The following is a 23,194-nucleotide window of genomic DNA, read 5'->3' on the forward strand; positions in this document are numbered from 1 at the left end:
TTGGTCTACAGACTTGAAATTTGATATAAGGGATTTGGACCTATGGAACAAATTCGATTTGTTTTTTTACCTGGTAAAAATAACTGCTAAGGGGTCAGAATCGAACAGTTGGAACATGACACGCGTAAGTCAACTTCAAGTGCTCGTCTATGCATGCGCAGATATACATTTCTATGTTAAAATTAAGTTTAGAAATTCATCTGTCCTTAAGTCATTTAGTAGTGAATACTGCTGGAGAGCTGATGACACCAAAGCCATTTTTTTTTTTTTTTTTAACTTTTCAAATCATTACTATATATTGGGTACAATATAATAATCAATAGAGTATTGGCTCTATAATAATAATATGAAATCTGCAACAATTAAAATATTATATTTAAGCATATTTTATGATTGAGCAATGCCAGGCAGTCTGCTAGTATGTTCATTAGAAAAAAACCGTCTAAAACAATTAAAAGTATTTCTTTTAGAAAAAAAAACATCTAAAACGATTTATCGTCATCGGCCGATTTCTCGTATCCGAGAATTTCAGTTTCCTCTTCCCTCAGTGTTTGGATCGCAGATGGCTTCTCAGACCAATCTGAGCGTGGAATTTGCGTGGACAGAGAAGGCAAACAATGCTTGGCAGGGGGCGTTGTTGTTCAGCATGATTTTTTCTTGCCTGTCTCTTGATCTCCACCAGTCTTCTTTCTGCCTCGTATCCTTTGGTACCATGTATGATGGATTGGTACCACAGGCACCAATCCTAAGATGTTGTTTCCCAGATGTGAAGATCAAATCCGGTGTTTTTTAGGGTGGATTTGAGTTGGTCCTTATATCGCAGTAGAGGGCAGCCGATAGGTCTTTTTCCTGTGGCTAGCTCCGAGTACAGGGTTTGTTGAGGGAGTCTGTTTTCATCCATTCTGAGGATATGCCCCAACCAACGGAGTCTGTGCCTCATGGTGGTGGCCTCAATACTGCAGCTGTTTGCTCTCTCAAGAACGCTTGTGTTGGTTACATAGTCATACCATTTGATGTTCAGTATAACAGAAGCGTAGGTATAACAATCGCGTGGTATACGATGAGTTTAGTTTTTATTGAAAGATGCTTATTATTGAAGACGCACTTCGTCAGTTTACCAAAAACTCCATAGGCAAGGCCAATTCGGCTTTCTATTTCATTCTCATTTGATATTATGCTACCGAGATATGGAAAGTGATCTACTTGCTTAAGAGTAGTGTCATCTATGTGAATGCTTACGTCCTGTAAGATGGTATTGGGTACTGGCTGCACTAACTCTTTTGTCTTATCAATATTAACAGAGAGTCCGAAGCGATGTCTTCCTTGGAATGGCTAAGGACCATGTTGTCATCTGCATATTGAAGCTCTGTGATGTGTTAGAATTTCACAAGGCTTTGAGATTTTAGTCTAGCAGGCTTGAAAAGTCCCCCATCATAACGGTACCTAATGTCCACCCCCGGGTTATTTGGGGGAAGTTTGTGCAACATTGCAGCAAGATATAAGGAAAAAAGGGTAGGTGCAAGGACACAACCTTGTTTTAGTCAGTTAAGATAAAAACGAAATGTAATAAGTCCCCAGACGACCCCTCCACCGTACTGTATACCGATACTCTATGGCTGACTGGGATAGCTTCCGTACATTCATATCTGATTTACCTCTGCACTCCATGTTTAAAAAGGAAGTGTCCTCTATAGTATCAGATCCGACCGAATGGTTAATTGTAGGCATAGACCAATTCATACCATCTAAAAAATTCCAACAAAAACCTAACAGCCAGCCATGGTTCTCCCCAGAATGTGCTGCTGCTATCACGTACAGAAATCACTTTTTCCATAACTACCAACGTAATAGATGCACTGAGACTGCCAGCAACCACTGTAAAAGAGTAATAAAAAATGCAAGAAAGCTATATGCCCAGTCTGTTAAATCCAAGGTAGCTGATCAGCGGCTTGGTTCCCACCAATTTTGGCAAATAACAAATAGGATCCTGAACAGAAGTGTGCATTCTATCCCAACTATTATCAATGGACCAGAGGTCATCTCGTCAGCATCAGACAAGGCCAAACAATTTGCAAAGAACTTTGCAGCTAATTCTACCCTATGCGACGAAGGCCATCAACTCCTCATATTTCCTCCTATAACATAGAACACGCTAGGTAACATACAAATATCCATGCATGAGGTCGCCAAGCTAATCAAGAACCTTGATTCCAGTAAAGCAACTGGCCCTGATGGCATCCCAATTATAGTGTTAAAAAAGCTTCAACCAGAACTTGCTCCCATACTTACGAAACTGTTTAAGCGCTGCCTTAAGGAGACAAGCTTTCCGACTCCCTGGAAGACCTCATCAGTTTGCCCTGTATTTAAGAATTCAGGTGATAAGTCATCTCCCTCTCAGTACAGACCAATAAGTCTCCTGTGTGTTATGAGTAAATTGCTGGAATTCATATTAAATAGAGAAATAGTCAACCACCTCAGCAGAAACAACCTTTTTAGTAACACACAATATGGTTTCCGCTCTGCAAGATCTACCGCAGATGTGCTGACGGTTATATCTCACAGGATTAGTGAATTTCTTGACAAAGGGCAATTGCTCTTGACATATCAAAAGCCTTCGACAAAGTATGGCATAAGGGTCTACTTCACAAGATTTCCAGCTACGGTATAACTGGAAATGTTTTCTCAATCATTAAATCATCTCTCCGATAGGCTCATAAGAGTAGTGGTCGATGGAGAAAAATCAGAGGCCTTCAGTATTAATGCTGGAGTCCCTCAGGGATCAATCCTGGGCCCAACTCTCTTCTTGATCTACATCAATGACCTCCCTAAACACATACTTAAATCATTCGTTGACATCTATGCTGATGACACGACCATCAACAGCAGCACATCAAAGGCTGTAAATGACAAAGTTCTCTCTGATTCTCTCTCCTCTGATCTCGAGTGCGTGGTTTAGTGGGGGAAGACGTGGCTAGTTACCTTTAATGCATCCAAAACCAAGCTCCTATCCTTACATCATCAACGCTCTGATCCCCATCTGGCATCAATTGAAATGGATGGGTCTCGTCTGGGAGAGGCCCCGTGTTTTGACAAGCTTCTGGGTTTGACCTTTACTCCTGATCTGAAATGGAACACGTACATCAAGCCTGTTGCCAAGGTCGCTGGAAAGATGGTGGGATCCTTCTACCGCTCCAGAAGATATCTCACTACTGATGCAATTCTCTATCTATATAAATCCAAGTACGTCCAAGGATGGAATACTGCTGCCATATCTGGGCAGGAGCTGCTAAAAACAGCCTATCCTGCCTTGACAGAGTACAAAATAGACAGAGTTTATGGTCTTTCCCCACTGTCGCGTTAAAGTCGCCCAGCAGCATTAATTTGTTGCATGGTGGGGCTCTAGTTATAAGCTTGCCAAGTTGCTGGTAGAATTCTCGTTTCACTTCACTGTCGGCGTCTAGAGTTGGTGCATATGCCGAAATGACAGTAATGAAGTTATCAGAAGGCAGTGGGACTCTGAGACATAAGTCTCTCACTTACAGCTGTTGGTGTGAGCTGATGATCATGCACGATATGTGACTTTATAGCAAAGCTAACTCCGTGTATTCATCTTTATCCCTTCCCTTCCAAAAGAAGGTGTATCCTGAGCCCTTTTCTTCCAGCTTACCTTCCTCTGAGAGTCGGGTCTCGTTAAGTGCAGCAATGTCCACATTAAGAGCCACGAATTCCTTTGAGACCAAAGCAGTTCGTCGTGCTGGTCTGTCCGTGTCATTGAGGTCTAGCAGGGTTCTAGCGACTTAAATTAAAAGCTTGTCTGATGGGCACATTAAACTAACACTTTTCATTGGCTAGTTTTTAACCTTGAAGTATTTTTTTTTTAGCTCTTTACATCAAGTGGTTTCATACCTTGTCTGGAGCTATTTCAATAAATAAAAAAACGTGCACAGACAAAGGTGTGGTGGTAATTGTGTTGATGGGTGAGGTGCAAGGTTAGTAAAACACAAGAATTAAAGAACAAGGGATATATATATATATATATATATATATATATATATATATATATATAACTTTTATTGATAATATTGAGCATAAATAACTTGGGGTTTCACAATTCTTGTACACGAGTTGTCACTGCTAAAAAGAATTCTTATCAAAAAAATAAATTATCCTAATCTCAGAATCTTCTGAAAAACAATTTTTCTGGGTCTTTTTTTTCCTTTTTTTTAAATTCTTTTTTTTTTTTCTTGTATGTGTGCATATGTCTTAATTCTAAGAATGTTGTCTTTTACAGGACTATACTGCTGCCATAGATCTGGCTACCAAAGTTCTTGAAATTCGTCCTAAATCATTTGAAGGATTTTATGCCCGTGCACGAGCACGTCGAGACAACAAGTGAGTTTAATTCATGTGTATTTTCTAAGAATTTTTTTACTCTCATCAAATCACGTGGTCACATTAAATCACGTGGTCACATCAAATCAAAAGTGAGGATGAAAATTCAGTTTCTGTATTTCATGTCTTCATTGTAAAGCCAGTCTTATGAACTTTGCATGTGTACTTTCTCCTCCCCCAATACAGAATTGAAGATTCAACCAAATACGTTTTTTTAAATTCAAATATGTTTTAACAAATCTTGTGAGTGAATGCCTGTTGATTTGAAAATTAAACAAAACTCGTTTGTGGCTTAGTTAAGTAGTGTTAGAAAAGAGCAAACACTTTGCATAGATACTAACTGGGGAATCAAAAAGCATCAGAATGAATTTTATCGCTGGATAGCGAGGACATCCTCAGCATTGTTTTTTTTTTTTGTGAAGCAGCAAGATATCTAGTCACATTACACTTGAACTTCTGCATGTCAGTACAGTCATGGCAGCAGGAAATTGGGAGGGAATTCCAAAGTCTAGCCATTCAAGGGAAGAAACAATTAGTAATTATTTGCTTCCCCATGAAAGCAAAATGTGACACAAGGTCGTTTTTAATGTGAGGGAAGACCAGCTCACCCTCCAAAAGGCAAAAGGGGCACTCTGGTTGGGACTAAAAATAATAATTGTCTCAGTATAGAGGGTTTCCCCTACATTGACTGAGACAAATTAACTTGTCTAGCATCAGAACAGATACTACACTTTGATCTTGGCCCAAAGTAAATGCTTCCTGGCATCTAGGATCTCTACTGTGTGGGGGTAGGATGCCGCTGCTTATTGAGGGAGTACAAGGGCTTGGAGTTCATCAGAGCACCTTCCATTAAAATACTTGTAAAATAGGCACAGGGATGCATCACTTTGTTGATGGGATAGTGGTTGGAGTTTGGTTGACAGAGTGGGACTTATCAAGTTGCCGATTCTTTTTGAACCCTGTCTAGGAGAGATACATCAACCCAAATGTGGCAATAATACTCCATACATGGATGGTGGCCTTTTTATTTTATTTTATTTTTTTTTTTTTTACATGGAGGCCATCAAGGCCCAGAAGCCACTCAGGGATAAGGGTTATTGCATGTACAGTAATCAATGGGAGGGATAATATCGTAGTAATCATTAGTATTGGAGATTTGATAGTTTCTTACTTAAGGGGGCGGTTCATCAGGAATTTGTTTATGTTGGACTTGAAGACATCCAAGTTGTAGTCAGGTGGGAAACAGGCAAATAGCAGAAAGTTCCACAGGTGTGCACTTCTAAGAAAGAAGCTTTGTTCATGGAATCTACGCTTTGATTTAGGCACAGATAAAGAGTGGGGAAAATTAATGACAGTGGTTTCAGCTAGACGGGTGTTTATCATGAAAGATTGACGATGAGGATCAGAGATTGGAGCTCAGACGAGCACCTGCCATAGAAATAACGATAAAACAAACACAGGCTCGCAACGTCTCTTCTGTGGGAGAGAGGTTGCAGAGCGCATAAGTAATCCTCTAGCATGGTAGAGAGAACCCACCTTCTTTGCAGCAGCCTTGACAATGCACTTAATGTATCTGCTCCAATTCATGTTCCCTGTGAATGTAAAGCCGGAGAACGAAGAACTTTCAAATAGTATATCGTTAGCCATGGCTATCCGTGGTTCTCACAGGAGATTAAGCCTTCACAAATAAAAAATGTGGGAGAAAAAGCATTAAAAAGATTTAGTGATAAGAATTTATTTTGTGTTTTTCAGGTCATATAGACTTTGGCATATGTACTCCTTTCCCGCCAACACAGAATCGAGGGTCCAATCTTTCACATTAACTCGATTCTATGATGATAAACTAATTTCACTTTTTGAAAATTCCAGAATAATGGACGATTGTATGAGAAATTATTAAAAATGTTTTTGAATTTTTTTTTATTAAATGAAGATATAAATCATATTTACAAGTAATGCCTCCTATTGTTTTATTCCATCCAAATGGACCAGAGGGGATTGCAAATTGCATTCCTGACTGAACATACATATTCATGACCTGAAAGTTTCATCTCTCTGTTGCAGATATTGACAGTGTGAGACTCTAAGAACGCAATCACATGGATGTGTCAGAAGCAGAAATGCATCATTAAATTTCTCACAAAATTGCATTGAGAATGGTGGTGACTATGTAAAAAAAAAAAAATTATTGAGCAACAATGGTCACTCGTTTTAATGGTACCACTCCCGTCTTCATAGCTCTTCAACATTTTGAGTTAAAAAAAAAATATGAGTCTTTATTTTGGAACCCTCCTCATAAGTAATATTTACTAACAAAGTGAAATTGAAGGTTTGCATCTGTTGTCGTCTGTTGTTTGCAGCCATCCGATGTAATGGAATGCTAAGATGAATGCCATGCTATAAGACAGGAATCATTAACAGTTTAAGCTCGTTCCGCCATCAGATTCTATCAAGCTGACCCAGTCAGAGCTGATCGAACCGATTTATTTTGTGATCATTATTTCTGAGCTGAAAATAATCATCCCTGTTTGAATCGAGCCATCACTTCATTAGTCTCCATACGTGACTTATTGTTTCATCAGAAACATTCAAGTGTTGTGCCATTTCCACCTTTATAGCTTTCCTCACAAGTTGACCATTTTTGTTGGCATTGTACCAGAAAAAAAAGTAGAATAACTGATCAGGTTTCATTTGTCGTTGTGTCATTTGCCAACAGAAAGAATGAAAGGAAATATCCACAACAAAACCGTTCACACACAGATTTCTTCAGTAGATCATCATTTTTGTTGGTACTGTATAAATTGATCAAGTTTTATTTGTTGTCTTGGATTTCATGTCATTTTTAAATGCAATGTTTCAGCTTCCAATTCTTACGGTTTCGATTACAATGGATTTTACAGTAAGAGCACCTGCTGCAGAGTCATCGTCCATCAATAGAAACAGTAGAAGAAAATATCCACAACAACAAAATGAAGACTTGATAAATGTTCAAATGCCAATTTTATTGACCTTCTAACACAGGGTTTCCCAACCAGGTTTCTGCAGAACTCTGAAACTCCTTAAGAACTTGCCAAGGGTTCCTTCAAGAGATACTGATAAATTGGCAGAGATCATCATGCCTTTGCACATATGTGCAGATGCATTTTTAAAACCAAATTTTCTTATACATGTATGGAATTGTGAATAAACTGGAAAAAAAAAACGTTGACTTATGTTTGAACTAAGTTGTCAGAAAAATATGTTGATTCTTTTTTCTCCCCCCCCCCCACAATATTGTTGATAAATTTGAAAAAGACAATTTTTTTAAAGCCGAAACTGAAGAAAAATATTGCATTATGAAGGAGAAATAAGATTGTAAATGTCACTTGGACATTATTATTGGAAGGGTTCCACAAAGGTAAAAAAGTTGGGATACACGGCTCTAACAATTTATTAACATCATATATTGTATAAACTTGTTGCCATGAGAAGACATTTTATATTTAATTGTTCACTGCAGAATATTGTAAATAGGTGTTTGTCAGGTTAGATAATTTGTCACTGCATTAGATTTTGACAGAAAAACTAAGATATAGGCATTAGCACTTAAAGGGTACTTTCTCACGATTGTGTCACATATCCAGAGTGCAATTCATATTTACAGAAAATGTCAGACTCTTTGTTTTTTTGGGGGGTCGTATTTTGTATTTTTTATATCAGGGTTCGTGCAAACTTGAAAAATCATTGAATTTTGACTTTTTCCTTGAAAAATAATTGAAAATGTCTTGAAAATTGTATTCTTTATGTCCAGCAAAAATTTGCGTCGAAATATTAAAAATAAAATCGAAATAAATTTCCCTCTGTTTTTGCTTTCATTTAGAATTTAATGTTTTTTTTTTGGGGGGGGGAGTAGTGCAGCCTCCGTAACTATAAATACTCGCCTCCCCCCCCCCTCAAAAAAATTTTTCTTCTGCAGATGAGACTCATTTAATTGAAAAAAAAATCAAAAAAAAATCCGGCCAGATGTTATCTGGTCTTGTAATGGATTTTCAAATTTCTCATATTATTGATACATTATATCAATGATTTAAACTACTGTAGTAAAATTGATCTCAACATTTACTTCAAGCAATTTTCAATTTTATTTTTCTCTTTGTTTTCAGACAATTTGATAGCGCTCTTGAGGATTTAAAACAGGCTGTCTTCTTGGTACCAAACAATGCTGAACTCCAGCGCCTCTTATTACGTTTGCGGAGCGAGTGTTTGGAACTGGCAAGCATGCAGCAAAATGCCAACCCTGACGAGAACCTCGAAGCTTCTGCTGCTGCCGCTGCCCCTGAGGAGAACACAAAGGCTGCCAACGCTGAGAATGCGACCAACGCCAGCAGCGTCACTTCCTCTCCTGTCCACATCTCGGCTGCCGCTGCTGTTTCTTCATCACCTGTTCCTGTTGACTTCTCCAATGCTGAAATACTTGAAGTGGAGGAAGAAGACGAGAATTCAACTTCCTCCCTCTATGCTTTCAGAGAAGAGACGGCTCTTTGAGTGTCGTTCATCTGTGACATATGCCGGTCAGGCTTCCACAGAATTGAGAAACAAACTTAGATGTTGCCATGCTCCGTGATTGTTCTTTTTGTATAAAGCAATAAAAAAAAAAACAACAAAAAACAATAATTTCTACAGGAATAAGAAATTGATTTTCGTAAAATAGGACATTTTTTTTTAATTAGCGATTTTGCTTGATTGCTGACTTGCAACTACAATCACTCATAGACCTATGTTAAACAAAATAAGAAAGTCATACACACACACACACACACACACACACACACACACACACACACATATGTTAACTTGTAAAGGATAGAGCAATTACTGTAGGAAATCTTAAGTTGGAGAGCTCAATCCGTGGCAAAGCATAAGCAAAAGTTAAAAGAAACACATAACCAACAAACTTAGCCCGATCTCATTATAAATTTATTTCAACCCAAAAGGACCTTATCAAATGAGAAGAGCTGGTCAAGGTTTACCCTTTCGGGTTAAAATAAATTTATAACAAGATCTGGCTAAATTTGTGGCGCGTTTCTTTTAACTTAGGAATATTAGTAGGCATGTTAAGTAGTCCAGTCGAAGCAACAAAAAAATGAGATTCTTCGTTATGGGACACGTGCGAAAATATGTTTTAGGAGCACAAATGAATCATAACAGTTGACATTGCCTTCCAAATTTAAAGTAGAATTTACTTTCTATTGGCCAGTTTAAAAGCTTCAAAATTGCTTTTGAGGTATACGCAAGTCGGGCATTTTAATAAATTAAAAAAAAAATTTTTTAAACAATGACAACCCTCCGAAATTCACTCGTGATTTAGAAGCTTTTATACTGATGAGTAAAAAATGTTAATCATTATGGTTCAGTAGTGTTTCTAAATGGAAACGTTTTCACATGTGACACCCGCTGTATCAAAGAACTGATCCATTTTTTTTTTTTTTTTTTGGTGAATCAAAAAAACGGATGACATAAAGTTTGCAGCAAACAATGTCAGCTAAAAAATTCACTGTATTTACATATTTTTTGCATAAAATAATAAAATGTTATTGTTTTACTGTTTTAAATTTGTTTTTAGAATTATAAAATAAATTACTTTATGAAATAGTTATTGATTCCTTTATTGTTTTTATTTTTTTTAGAAAAATAATTTTTCATCTGACACCGTTTGCTGCGGACTTAATCACCTGTTCTCCTAATTCATCTTTTTTTCTGTGAAGATACTCTGTAAAATCTAATTTAATGAATTTTTTTTTTTTTTTACTAAAAAAGTTCTGTAATTATATCTACACAGTTTTAATTTGATTGCGAATGTGTTTTGTATTTTTTTTTTTTTTTAAATCAGTGCATATTTAAAACCAGAGTATCTTGACAAACTAATATTCTCTCCCCCCAAATTACTTTTACGTTTTTTCTTGGGTGGAGAAAAAAACAAAATTAAAAAAAAAAAAACAAATACTCGAAGCGCCAACCCAAAACAAAAAAAAAAAAAAACAGTTTGAAACCTCCAAATTATTTGCTCTGAAGCACAACTAAGAATTATTATTATTTGTCATTAGTGCTATTGATTAAAAAAACAAAACAAAAAAACAACAAAAAAAAAACTTATATAGAATTTTATGCATTAGACTTGAATTTCAATTTAATGCATATTTTTCAACTGTATTATGTTGTTGATATCCTAATTGTTATATTTCTAAGGAAAAAGATGGTATTATTATTGAAATGAAATATAAACACTCAGATGTTTTGAGGGAAACTTGTACTACCTCCAAACCCTGACAGTCCATAGTTATTAAATAATGTTGTGATGCATTCTGGGATTGTTACCTCTTCTTTCTAGGATGTAACATGATAATCACACTGATTGTGAGTGACGGTGAAAAGGTGGTTAACGATACGGACTGAAAACCTGGGTATACCGAGTTTGAATCCAGTTCGTTCCACAGAGACACTTTCATCAAATCCACACTTGACCTTGTGTCTAACCTCCTGGATATAGGAGATAAATAAAATCACACTGATTACAAGTAATCAGTTCAAAGTTGGCTTGTACCCATTCGCTCCTCCCCCTCCCCCGTCCTCTGTGCACTGACTTTGGCCATTTAGATTGGTATCCGCCTTTCATGTTTTTTGAGACAAGTGTGGCCACAAATCACAGTTTTTATATGTGATCCATGCAGTTTTCTTGTTTCCTCCCCAAAAACTAAAACAAACAAATAATAATAGAGAGCACCAAAATTTATTAAAAAAAAAAAATAAATAAAAAATAAAATAAAAATATTAAAATACTCATTAAGGAGTATTTTTTTTTAAATTTAATTCTTTTTTAATTTTTTTTTTTTCTTTGGGGCACAGGCACTGAAAAAATATCTACCTGAACACTCACATGGCATGACTGAGACGTTATTATTATTATTATAAAGAAAAAAAAAAAATCAACCAAGTATCAGAGATTTAAAAAAAAAAAAAAAAAAAAAAATCATGTCATATCGTTATAAGAACGTACACACCTGAATGGAACTCACAGAATTAAAAAAGAAAAGAAAAAAGTTGGTTTGTATCCATTCTAAGTAAATTTGGAGATGTAAATGTTCTTGCTTTAAAACATACCCCGTCCCACATGCAGAAAATATGTTTTTAGTTTCAAAGAGAAAAACCGCACACAATCACATTGCTGCAGCAATTTATGGTTTTACACCACTTTTTCTTTTTCCTTTTTTTTAAAAAAAAAAAGGGAAAAACAAATTACATTTTAAATGCAGAAATTTTGCTTATATTTATTCTATTCTTTTTTTTTCTTTTCTTTCAAAGAAATGTTTAGTTTGTTGTTACTTTATTTCCAAAGTATATTTCTTGAAACCTTTGCAGATAAATAATTCAAACAATAAATTTACAGCAGACGGTTACAATATTATTTGTACTGCATTGCAACATGTCTATTCTGTTTCGTTAAATTCTATTTATTTCTCTAAATATTAATTCCAGCGATGTTTTCGTATCTACAGAACCAATTTATTTTTTTTATTTACTTCAGACTTATTATTTGAAGAATTTAGTTTTATGTGAATGATAAATAACGTCTTTAAAAAACCCTGCATCAGTATTTTGCAATTGGGGCATAAAAAAAAGAATTTCACTGGCATTTTGTTCCCCTTCTTGTCATAAATAATATTTATGTTTGGAAGGATTGCTTATTATGCCCTCCTTCTTGAGATGGAAAATTTGATAATTGTGGAAACTTTATTTTGTCAAGCATTTCTAATGTAACAATTTAAGATGTAACTGAACAAATAATAAAGGAAATCGCTTGTTTAGTTTGATTTTAATGTTTGCATTGATAAAACCTACTTGAGGTAAAAAAAAAAAATAAAATAAAAATATATATATTATTTAAAATAAATATTAATCCGGAGATATATTATTAATATTATTTTTTATATTAAATCCTTATAAGTTATAAATAAGTAAAATTCTTGAGTCCATGTATATTCAAAAAGCAAATAATGAAAGTTGAATTTTATAAATTTAATTTTTTCGATTCAAATAGAAAGGTCAGTTTGACACATAATTATAACAACTTCAATTCCAAGACGATGTGATTTAAAAATTCAAATTGTAAAAGCCTTATTGATTAGTACAAATTTAAGTTTACTTTATATTGGCTTAATGGCTTCTTTTGTAGAACAGGTTTGTTCTTCGTATTATTTAAATTCTTTGGACTACTTTTCTCATCTTGAGTGTTATTTGCACAACGTTTTGGTCAGTGTAACCTCCAGCCTTCTTCAGGTGTATCTTGTCAAACTCTGGAATCTGCAAAGAATTTCAAACGAGTTCAACAGAGATTCCAAAGTATGACACGATACACCTGAAGAAGGTCGAAGGTTACATTGATTGAAACGTTGTGCAAATTACACTCAAAATGAGAACAGTAGCCCAAAGAATCAATCCTCATCTCAAAAATTCTAAAACAGGTGTGCTTGTTTTCTTTGAGTTTTGAGCAAAGTTTAAATAATCATATAATATGCAGGATAAATTCAGCATTTATTTATTTTGAATCAGAGACTCGTTCTTTCATTAAAAGCTCTTTTAACATCATAATAATAATAATAATAATGATAATAATAATAATAATAATAATAATAATAATAATAATAATAATTATTATTATTATTAAGATCAAGAAGAAGAAGAAGAAGAAGTATTATAATCATCAAGTATTATTATTAAGTATTGTCAGTTTAATGGAGATATCATCAAAGACTATGAAATCTGTTCTGTTTAATTCAATTCCTCAAGGATCAACTGTTGAGAAACATATGACCACTCAATTTAAACCTAGGTATTAGTAAAAAAGGACAACTTGTGTTTAATTAATAGCACACAATGATTCATTTAAAATAGGTATTGTACTTTGGTATTGAATAAGCTAAAAATAGTTAAGTTAGACAAGCCAACCCAGCAACATTAATACTTAAGATTTTCGCTTGCAATATTTATACTAAAAACAAAATTAATGTTTCCTGTTTGATAATTTTTTTTTACTGATTTTGTAGCAAAGGCAAGAGAAAAAAAATTGTTTCCCATATTTTGTTTCGAACAAACAGTGAAAATTCTTCAGAAGTTGAAAGTTTTAGTAAAAAAAGCAATCAAATATTTTTTTGATGATGGACAAATTTTCAAGTCTTAATTTTCTGGTTTTCAACATAAAGTAAACAAACAGCATGAAAAATAAGTGCTCTAATAAAGAATGGGTAGTCAGTTTAAATGTGCATTTTCTTTTTTTTTTTTTTTTTCAAAAATAACTTATTTTGTACAAAACAAATATCTATATCTGTCCTTAACTCATAAAAAAAATGATGTGTGATATGATTGGCTAGTTTATTATCCAATCAGCTGCCACTTGTAATTTCTGCTTTTATACGAACAGTTCTTCTCCTTGTCACCAGGTGGCAATGGCTCAAAGTGTTCTCATGGCTCCTTTTGGATTTGCACTTTTCCTTTGATTTTCAAGCAGTTTGTATTGGAAAAGATAAATAGATTTACTGCTTGTTGGGATATCTGCATTAAAACAAAAATGGTCTCGAAACACTTAATCTTTCTTTGAGGATTTTTTTTTTTTTACAAATACATGACAATCTTTTCTATTTGGCATTACTATATGATAAAAACAATTAAATTTTTTTTTTTTTTTAATCTGAATTGATACATTCTAATAAATAATAGTGATTTGCTAACATAAAAAACCTTAAAGGAATAAAACTCTTCAAATATTTAAATTATATTTTCAAATTCTTCGAACTACTTTAGAAAGATTTAAAAGGATTTGATCTCCTATAGAAAAAAATTATATTTAAATTATTTCAAATATGATCATTGGAGACCAGTAAATGTTGATCTCTAGATGTAGTATTAGCACATTTTCTTTTTAATGTTTTCAGTCCTAAAAGTTATGAATAGGTAAAATTCTTGATTCCATCTAAAATCAAATAACAAAAAGTTCAATTTCATAATTTTATTTTATTTGTTTTTATTTTATCAAATAAATGTCAGTTTGTTTCTCAATCATATAAGATAAACTGCACTTGATAAATTGAAGTTATGGGATCGAAAACAAAAAAAAAACAAAAATCATGTTGTGAAAACCTTATTGATTATTACGAATTTAATTTGTCTTTTATATTGGAAAAATGGGTATTTTTGTAAAATAAGTTTGATCTTTTTCTTTGGGTTTTGCGTAGTAAAGTTTAAACAAAAATCGCATATTAGTTGTCTGTCTTGTCTTTTATTCAAGTCCTGAAAATGATTTTCTAATCACGTCTTGAATATTACATTTTTTTAAAATTTTCTTATTGCTGTTGCAATCTCTCTTTATATATATATATATATATATATATATATATATATATATATATATATATATATAATGAACGATGTATACAGTTTTTTACAAGAAAAATTGATCACAGTGCTCAATTACCTGAGTAAGAGTCTGTCATCTTTATTAATTAAAATAGTTGCATAATGAGTACAACTGCCATACCAATGGTTTCCGTGTTAATGCAATTCATCCATATCTGTCCAGAGGCTTTGAATTTACAAATCTCTAATTGGTGTTGAGATGAATTTGTAATTTCAAAGTCACTAGACAGACATGGAGGAGTTGAATTGTTGTACCACATATGTAAGTATTTATATATATATATATATGTGTATATATATATATATATATATATATATATATATATACACACACATACACACATAAACTCCAACATCTGTCTCATTGCCGAAACATGCCATCCTTGTGGCTGTTTTACAAATATTTCAATGACAGGTTCTCTGACAAACTCCAAGCACTAATACCCTCTCAATGACAATAACCTCGACAAACCCGACAATCCCACCCTCACAATGCAGAGATACCTAGATGCTGTAAAGCCTTCTACTCAAATAGCTTTTTCCCTTGGACTGCTGCACTTTGGAATTCCCTCCCATGCTCCTGCGCCCCTGACTGTAGTGACATGCAAAAATTCAAGAGTAATGTGAACAGACGTCTCACTGCCCAACTACATAAATAGTGTTCCTGCAAATCTGGTCCCAAATAGTAGCCCCTCATGACTAAGTGGCTCTGTGCCTTGTCTTGGAGTGAAATAACATATATATATATATATATATATATATATATATATATATATATATATATATATATATATATATATATATGAATTAAGCTACACAGAATTTTGTGTTTCATTCTTGTGAGGATCAAATGCAAAAATGCAAAAAATTCTTTATAGCTTAATTGTTACATATATTTTCTATCCTAGTTCTACTCACGTATTCAGCACTGTTGAAGTAAATATTGAAACTCAGTACATAAAATATTACATTTCACTTAGAAAATTTTATATAGATAGATTTCATAATTATATATATTCTCCTTCAAATACAAACACGGAACAATCTAGTTCAATAAAAGCCGAATATTTAAATCTTTCAACTACTAAATAGAGACCAACATATATCTTTGTATATATTGTACAGTTTTTATGCTTTTTTTATTTTTATTTTCTTTAAAAAAAAAAGAAAAAAAGTTGTTTCTATGCAGAACAAACCGTTCTAGATAATTCTGACTGTTTGCTTGTCTATGGAAGGAGGAAAAGATGAAAATGAACGTGGACCCTTGGAAAAGGATCTGAAGCAAGAATTTTCGTAAATAAATTGGATGGAGGAAGGGTGATTATTGTAATTAGAAGGAATCAAAGTGTTATACAAAACATACCAAAAAATGGCTTCTATGGAATCTGATGAGCCGATTTGAAAAACGGAAGAAGAAAAAAATGTCTTGCATGTGGGTATGACTGCTGTCTTTAAAGATTCTTTGAAAGAAATCGGTCGCGCTTTTTGATGTGGAAGCAGAATGCATCCTAGCATTAGTTTGTCTCTCGATCGGAAGACGACTTTGGGTGCTAAATATATTTATGTAGCTATACACACGTTTCCTAACCTTACCTGGTGACTAATATTAAGACATCTGAAGATTAAAATTAGAAAAACAAAAAAATGATACAAAGGATTTTTAAAAAAAATTGTTAAAAAAAAAAAAAAAGAATGACGCTCAACTCCTCCAATCAAAATGGGACACTTTGAGCCATTGCTAAATCTGGTGTGAGCACCAAGGGAGGTAAATTGGTTGGGGCCCTGTTTGATTATTTCGATGACATTTTCTATAGTAAAGAATTCGATTATTTTGCACGTTCCTACCACCATACATTTCTAAACCTCTCCTTCTCCTTCCCATCAAAAAAAAAAAAAAAAAATTTTTTTAATTGATTCAATTATATTATAGAGACACTTGGAATATCTTAACTATTTGGGTTCTTCAGACTACTATTCTCATCTTGAGTTTTATTTTCATGTTTATGTCAATGTAACCTCTGATCTTTTTCAGATATATCTTGTCAAACTTGGGAATATTTCTCTTGAACTCTGGAATCTGCATGGAATTTAAAATGGAATCCTTTATTTAATCCACAGAAGTAGCATGCTCTCGTTCCGTCAGCCATGACTGGATTAGATAAAGGGTTCTATTTGAAATTCCATGCAGATTTCCAAGAAAGATAGACAAAAACAAGTTTAAACGGATTTAAAAGCAAAAATGAAGAGTTTAAAACATAAAAAATATAATATTGAATAATTTAAGAAAAATTGTCAAAAATAAAATATCCACAATGAGTAAAAATTTTAAATAAAAATTAAATTGTATATACATTTAAAAATTAAATTGTAATTTTATTTCAGTGAATTTTATTTTGGTAAATATTTTGGAGCAAAATTGGCAAGATATTCCAACGATTCCTATAGTATAATTGAGCCAAAAAATGATATACATATATAAATATATACATATATGTCAATGTATTCAGGCTGCTGTACACCTGTTGTTTTATTGTCTTTAAGTTTTTCTTTTTTCCTTGTTAAGATGGTTGTACTAATTGTTAAGGCTGAAAAACAAACAAATTATATATATATATGTTGGTTGTTTTTTTTTTTTTCGGTTTGTCTTATTTAACCCCAAAAAATACTTAATAAAGATGTTGACAACATTAAATCTTCATGAGGTTGTATGGAAAATAATATTTCGAAAAAAAAAAAAAAAAAAATTTTTATATTGTGAGAAAATTTTTTTTTTCTTTCAAACCTGCCACCCAAAAATCCTCAACCAAGCACAGAATTGTAGAAATCTTGTGAAAAAAAAAAAGAAAAAAGAGAGTAGAGATTTTAACTTGAATCCTTCATTTTTTAAATAAAAATCTGTTTGCACAGATTTTCATTTAAATGATCAGATCGTAATAGAATTATATAAAAAAATAAATGGCCAACGGGTCATTTGATATTGAAAAAATATTTTACTATGACTACCTCAAAGTCTGTCAGTGTTATTTGCTTTCATCCTGCTTTGTGTTTGCCTAAATTATTCAGCACCAAACAATTGATACAGGTTTCAAACTGTTTTCCGCATCCCGATTATGGCCATGTTCAAACTGTTGTATTTTCCAGCCCTCTTCAAGCGCCTTTTCGTAATAATCGGTTAAGAAACTTTGAAATTTAATCCTTTCTTGAATACTCTGGTGATAGATTGCCATTATTCTACAATCCTTGCATGTTTTAAATATCGCATATAAATTATTTCTTTTTTCCTAGATCAAGGATAGAACTCATACCCTCTATATGTAGAATTAGTTTGGCAATCTTGCATATTTACTGATCCAAGTGACTTTCGATTTTGAAACTTGTCGGAAGTAAATGACGTGACTTAATATTAAGACACCAATGAAAATGTCGGTGAAAACAAGAATATCCGAAAACTAATTAATTTTATTGAAGTATATTTATTTACAGAACAAAAATTTTTTTTCAATGTTTACTTTACATAGTTAAAAAAAAGAAAAAAAATGAAATTTTTCCACATAATAAACAAAATAAAATAAACATAATGGAAAGAAAATGTACATTCGTTTAAATATAATTGAACTGTATAATAAATAAGAATCCTGTAGACGATTGTAACAGATTAAATAATGGAACTTAATTTGAAGATGCCACTATATTAAGTAACACCGTTTACTTCAAACGATTTTCAAAACCGGAAGTCACTTGAATCAATAAATATACAGGATTGCCATGAACCCTTATTCACTTGGGCAGCAGAGCTCCAACATGACAATTCTTGATGAAGGAAAGGAACTAGAGAAAGAAAGAAAAAGATATTCAAGTCATGACTTTGACCTTTTGGCTAGGAGTAAAGTGTAGTATCTCTTCTAATACTATTCTTTATCTTTTCACTCCTCAGTCAGTGAAGAAGTTCTTCAAGACTGAGGCAATTTAAATTTTTGTCCCAATCCAAAGTGTTTTTTAATTTTTTTTTTTTTTTTGTGGAGAAGAGGGGAAACCGTGTTTTCCCCATATTAAAAACCAAAAAAAAAAAAAAAAATGGAGAGGCAAGTAAATAGGGACATGGCAAAGTTTGAAATTCTCAAAAAGTTATCGAAAACGCACTGAAAGGCACTTGAAGAAGACAAGAGAGTACAGCTGTTGAAACTTTATGAAAATAATAAAAATCAAGATGAGGATAACCGTCTGAAACATATAAATAACAAAACCTCATCTCAGAAATATTGTTGAATACAAACAGTATTTGGTTCTTTGATACAGCAGGAATGCGACTGTAAATTTACGTGTTATTTTGGTTGAGAAACAAAACTGAATTATGATGCTTGACTTTAGTTGAATTCCCAAATTAAGGCTTCAGATTCATCAATATTGATGGCCCATTTTTTTTTTCTTTTTCCTATCTAGCCGATTGTATATATACTATCGTGTCCCTTCAAACTTGGTAAATGATCTTGAAGTTGTTGAACTGGCGAATAAAAAGTCATCTTTGGTTCGAATTAAAGCTTAAAGGTCAACTATTTTTCAGTTGGTGTCCAAAAACGAAGTGGTGGTGGTGGGGGGGGGGCAGGAATTCTCGTCTGCGCTTCTATTGTATCAAAGAATCCAATCTTGTGAGAAAAAGAAAATCAGATTAATGCTGTCAGTTTCCTTATCTTTGAGATTTGAGGCAAACCATAAAATGACCCAAAAAAAAAAAAAACCCAAAAAACAGAAACAACAACAAAAAATCTAAACCATGTCAACTAAAAGCAGTGCAGGTTTGTTTGCTAGTGCCTTTATAGAAATCTTGCTCTGATACCTTTGACCCCCCACCCCACCTTACCAAGCAGTGTCTGTTATTCACCATGATTATTATTCTTATTATTGTGTGCTCTTCCTACCTTTCTTGTCCTTTCCCCCTCCCTCCTTCACCCGGTCAGGGTGCCCTGCTGAGTCAGCTCAAATCAGGCTGCAGACATGTTAACTGTTGAACTTGTAGTCAGTGCTTGTAAATACACTTGTTTGACATTTACACCTTTCGTTGTCTTTTTTTTTTTGACTCCTAATTTATTTTTTGTGTTTTTTTTTGTTTTTTTTTGTGTTAAATTTTTTGTCTCTGCTTTCATCGTCTGCTTTTAGATACAAAAGAAAAAGAAAATGGCATTATTTGATAACAAAAGGTTTCTCCTCTGGTAGAAAAAAACAAAAAAAAACCCAAAAACAATTAGCCATGCCCGGGTGGAAGTTCTAAGTAATTCTGATGTGTATTGTGTATATCACCCCATACTGGAGAATGAATCTTCAACCTCCAGAAAAGTGTCACTTACGACTGAATTTTACCTAGTGCATTATCCGTTATGCCATGTGTCCCTGCAAGGTTCAATCCTTAATGTGGGCGAAACTCAGGACATAAATGCGAATTACTTAGGACTTCTACCTGGTCATGGCTGACAGAATGATAGTATGCTACTCCCATGGATTAAATAAAAGATTTCATTTGAATTCCATGCAGATTTCCAAGATCAACAGAAAAATTCCTGAGTTTGACAAGATACACCTGAAGAAGGTTGGAGGTTACATCGACCAAAGCGTTGTGAAAATAACACTGAAAATGAGAACAGCAATCCGAAGAATCCAAATAATACAAATCTTTTTCTGACTCTTGAAATTTAAAAGGTCTGACTTTGGCTCATAAAGCAATAACTATGCTCTAGCTCAGAGAGATTGACTCTACAACTCTGCATACTAGTGCTAGGACGATTAATCAGAATCGAGAAAATTGAAACTTCTTAATGTATGGGAATCTGAAAAAAATTGTGCCTACTTTCCGATGCCAAAAACGATTCTTGTAATTATTTATTATTTGGTTTGTTTTTGTTTTAAACTTAATTTTCCATTACTGCTATTAAAGACAAAAGAGTAAATATTTATTGATTTTAAGCTACCAACAAAATTAAAATCTAATCCGTACAAGTGTATTCTTTTATGTTTGCGAAAGTATATACCTTATGGGTAATCTGAAGAAAAGCAATTCTTTAGCTAAATATTTAGTGTTTTTAAAAGAATCAGTATCAGTAATTGTATTGGAATCAAGAAAAATTTTGGAATCGTCCCATCTCTACTGCATACACACGCATGCACACAAATATATACGCAGTAAAGATGATATTTATTCAAAATTTTCAACTTTTAATTTTATGCTTATCTTTTTCCTTTTTTTTTTTAAATATTGTTGTCAGTCTCATCTTCATGAAAACAGTGACTATGTTTCCAATCCTTTAATTGTGGAAGAAATGTAGTATTCTTCTCGGCATCCGTATGCTAGAAGAACAAATAAACACATTTTGGACTTCCTCAGTATCAGCAGATGCATGGTATAAAAAAGTTCTAAAAGGAATTAAAAAATCCAGGATTCAACTATGAGGTGACGTCAGAGAAAATAACGTACAATCGATGATCTAAACACAGGTGAGAGTCACAGAACACAAAGATCATCATCAATTAACCCAGGAAGGGTCTCAGGCTGAACACGTATGATTACATTTGGATTCTAAGCGAGGTAGTTGAACTTTGGACTGATCACGTAACTGTGTACCATTCTAAATGCTGAACAAACTGTCTACATAAACGCATACTTCTGCACAGGTGCGGTTTTGCCAATGAGCGAGCAAGAAGCAATCACCGAAGCAAAGTCTTTTTACATATGTGCGCGGTCACTGGTCTTTCATTCTTTTTATCGTCACTTCTCCATGTGTGGGCCGTGACTTCCTTGTGGTTGTTGATCTTCTGCTTATCTCAAGACGAATCTACTCATGCATAGAAATACAACGGAGACTTGTTAGCTTTTAAAGGTTTTATTTAGAGAATGATCGTTCATGGAGGAGAGAGCAATCTAATTCTGATTATTTCTTAACTTGTTTTAACTTAAATCTTAAGATGGTCAACGCACAGGCGTTAGATATTCTCATTCTAGACACATTTTGTCTCTCTGCTTTCTAAATCCAACTACCTAGTAACTCTGTTCTAGCTAGCAAACACATAGCGTAACCTTTTATATCTAGTGACACCTGCATTTCTAGCGTGTTATGTCTAGAGAAGTAACCTTTGAATTCCCACCTCAATCACACCACCTGCAGATGGTTCTATTTTCGTTTGCTGCCAGGTTTTCCTGACATGTACTTAAAGTAAACATCATCAAAATTCATACTGCAGGGTGGAACAATAAAAGTGTCGCCCTAAAGAAAACAACAGTACAGCTTTATTTTAAAAATTTTATTGAAAAAAATCAATTCAGATAACTTGATTACAATGTAGCCACCTTCAGCCTAAATCACCATCTTGATACAGGTCCGGAACTGGGAGCATGCCTTTTCCACAAGTGCTGATGGGAGCTCAGTGAATACTTGGCTGATTGTGACGATCAGGCTGGCTTTGGTGTTGTGGGAGGTCATGTTGGTGATGTTCTTGGCTTATGACCAAATGAAGGAGGGGCGCCAGTGAGAGAAGGATACAAAATCATAGCTTTCCTTCTGAAGCCAAGCCTAGGTCTCTTTAGACTTGTGGGCCTGTGCTGAGTCCTGCTGCCACAACCAGGGTCTGCCAGCGACCATCTGATTGCACCAGGGGATCATCACACTCTGCAACACATCCAGATACACTTTGGTGTTGACTTTCAAGCTGACTTTGAAAATGTGAGGTGGCATGATGTGGCCCTCACTTGAAACCACACCAAATCCATAACCGTGGTTGGGAACTTTGTTTTCATCACCCTGAGCATCACCCTGGGTATGTCACCTGTGCAGCGATGCATCTCTGATCTCGCTTGTTGAACATTGTGCCACTTTCAGACATGATAGAAGGCTCCTATCACTCTTGGGATTTGTACACAACTAGTAGATGATCTGCAACAAAAAAGAAAACCGGTTTTCATCAAACGGAAATGGAATCATATTGTCTTTTCTAGAACGACGATTTTATTGTTCCACCCTGCAGTGAAATAATCTCTACTAATTGGCGTAAGGCCCCAATAGATAATAATTGTAAGTACATGTGGTTACAAGATTCAATGCTCCGCCATACCAGCCAGAAGACTCAGGCTTGCTTGTTGGAACTTTGCCAATGAGACTTCATTTGGCATTTGGACTCCCAGTTCACCTAACTTCAACCCCCTTAATCACTTTAACACATACAAGGTTTGGACGATATTTGTTTGAAATTTTTAACTGCTCATTTTATGCATATTTCTTGAACTTTGATTGTGATTCTTGTCTTCATGAAACAGTGACTATGGCCTTATGGACAAGATCAAAGTGTAGTATCTGTTCTTCAGATGCTGCACTTT

At 33.9% G+C, this 23,194-nt stretch overlaps 2 protein-coding genes across 5 annotated transcripts in view; one reads left to right on the plus strand and one right to left on the minus strand.

Annotated features, from left to right (window-relative positions):
• Positions 1 to 10,448, plus strand: part of LOC145246629 (protein TANC2-like) — a 1,068,463-nt gene extending 1,058,015 nt beyond the window's left edge. For all 4 annotated transcript variants that reach the window (XM_080108301.1, XM_080108302.1, XM_080108304.1 and 1 more), the window contains 2 exons: positions 4,292 to 4,392; positions 8,535 to 10,448. In XM_080108301.1, the coding sequence (XP_079964427.1) occupies positions 4,292 to 4,392; positions 8,535 to 8,916 (483 nt within the window). In that variant the 3' untranslated portion in view covers positions 8,917 to 10,448. The remainder of the gene's footprint in view (positions 1 to 4,291; positions 4,393 to 8,534) is intronic.
• Positions 1 to 23,194, minus strand: part of LOC145246631 (small ribosomal subunit protein uS11-like) — a 143,015-nt gene that overhangs the window by 59,492 nt on the left and 60,329 nt on the right. The gene's annotated exons all lie outside the window — the stretch shown is intronic.

This window comes from Euprymna scolopes, chromosome 24, assembly GCF_053919585.1.
Source record: "Euprymna scolopes isolate OS-2025 chromosome 24, ASM5391958v1, whole genome shotgun sequence".
NCBI classification, from domain to species: domain Eukaryota; kingdom Metazoa; phylum Mollusca; class Cephalopoda; order Sepiida; family Sepiolidae; genus Euprymna; species Euprymna scolopes.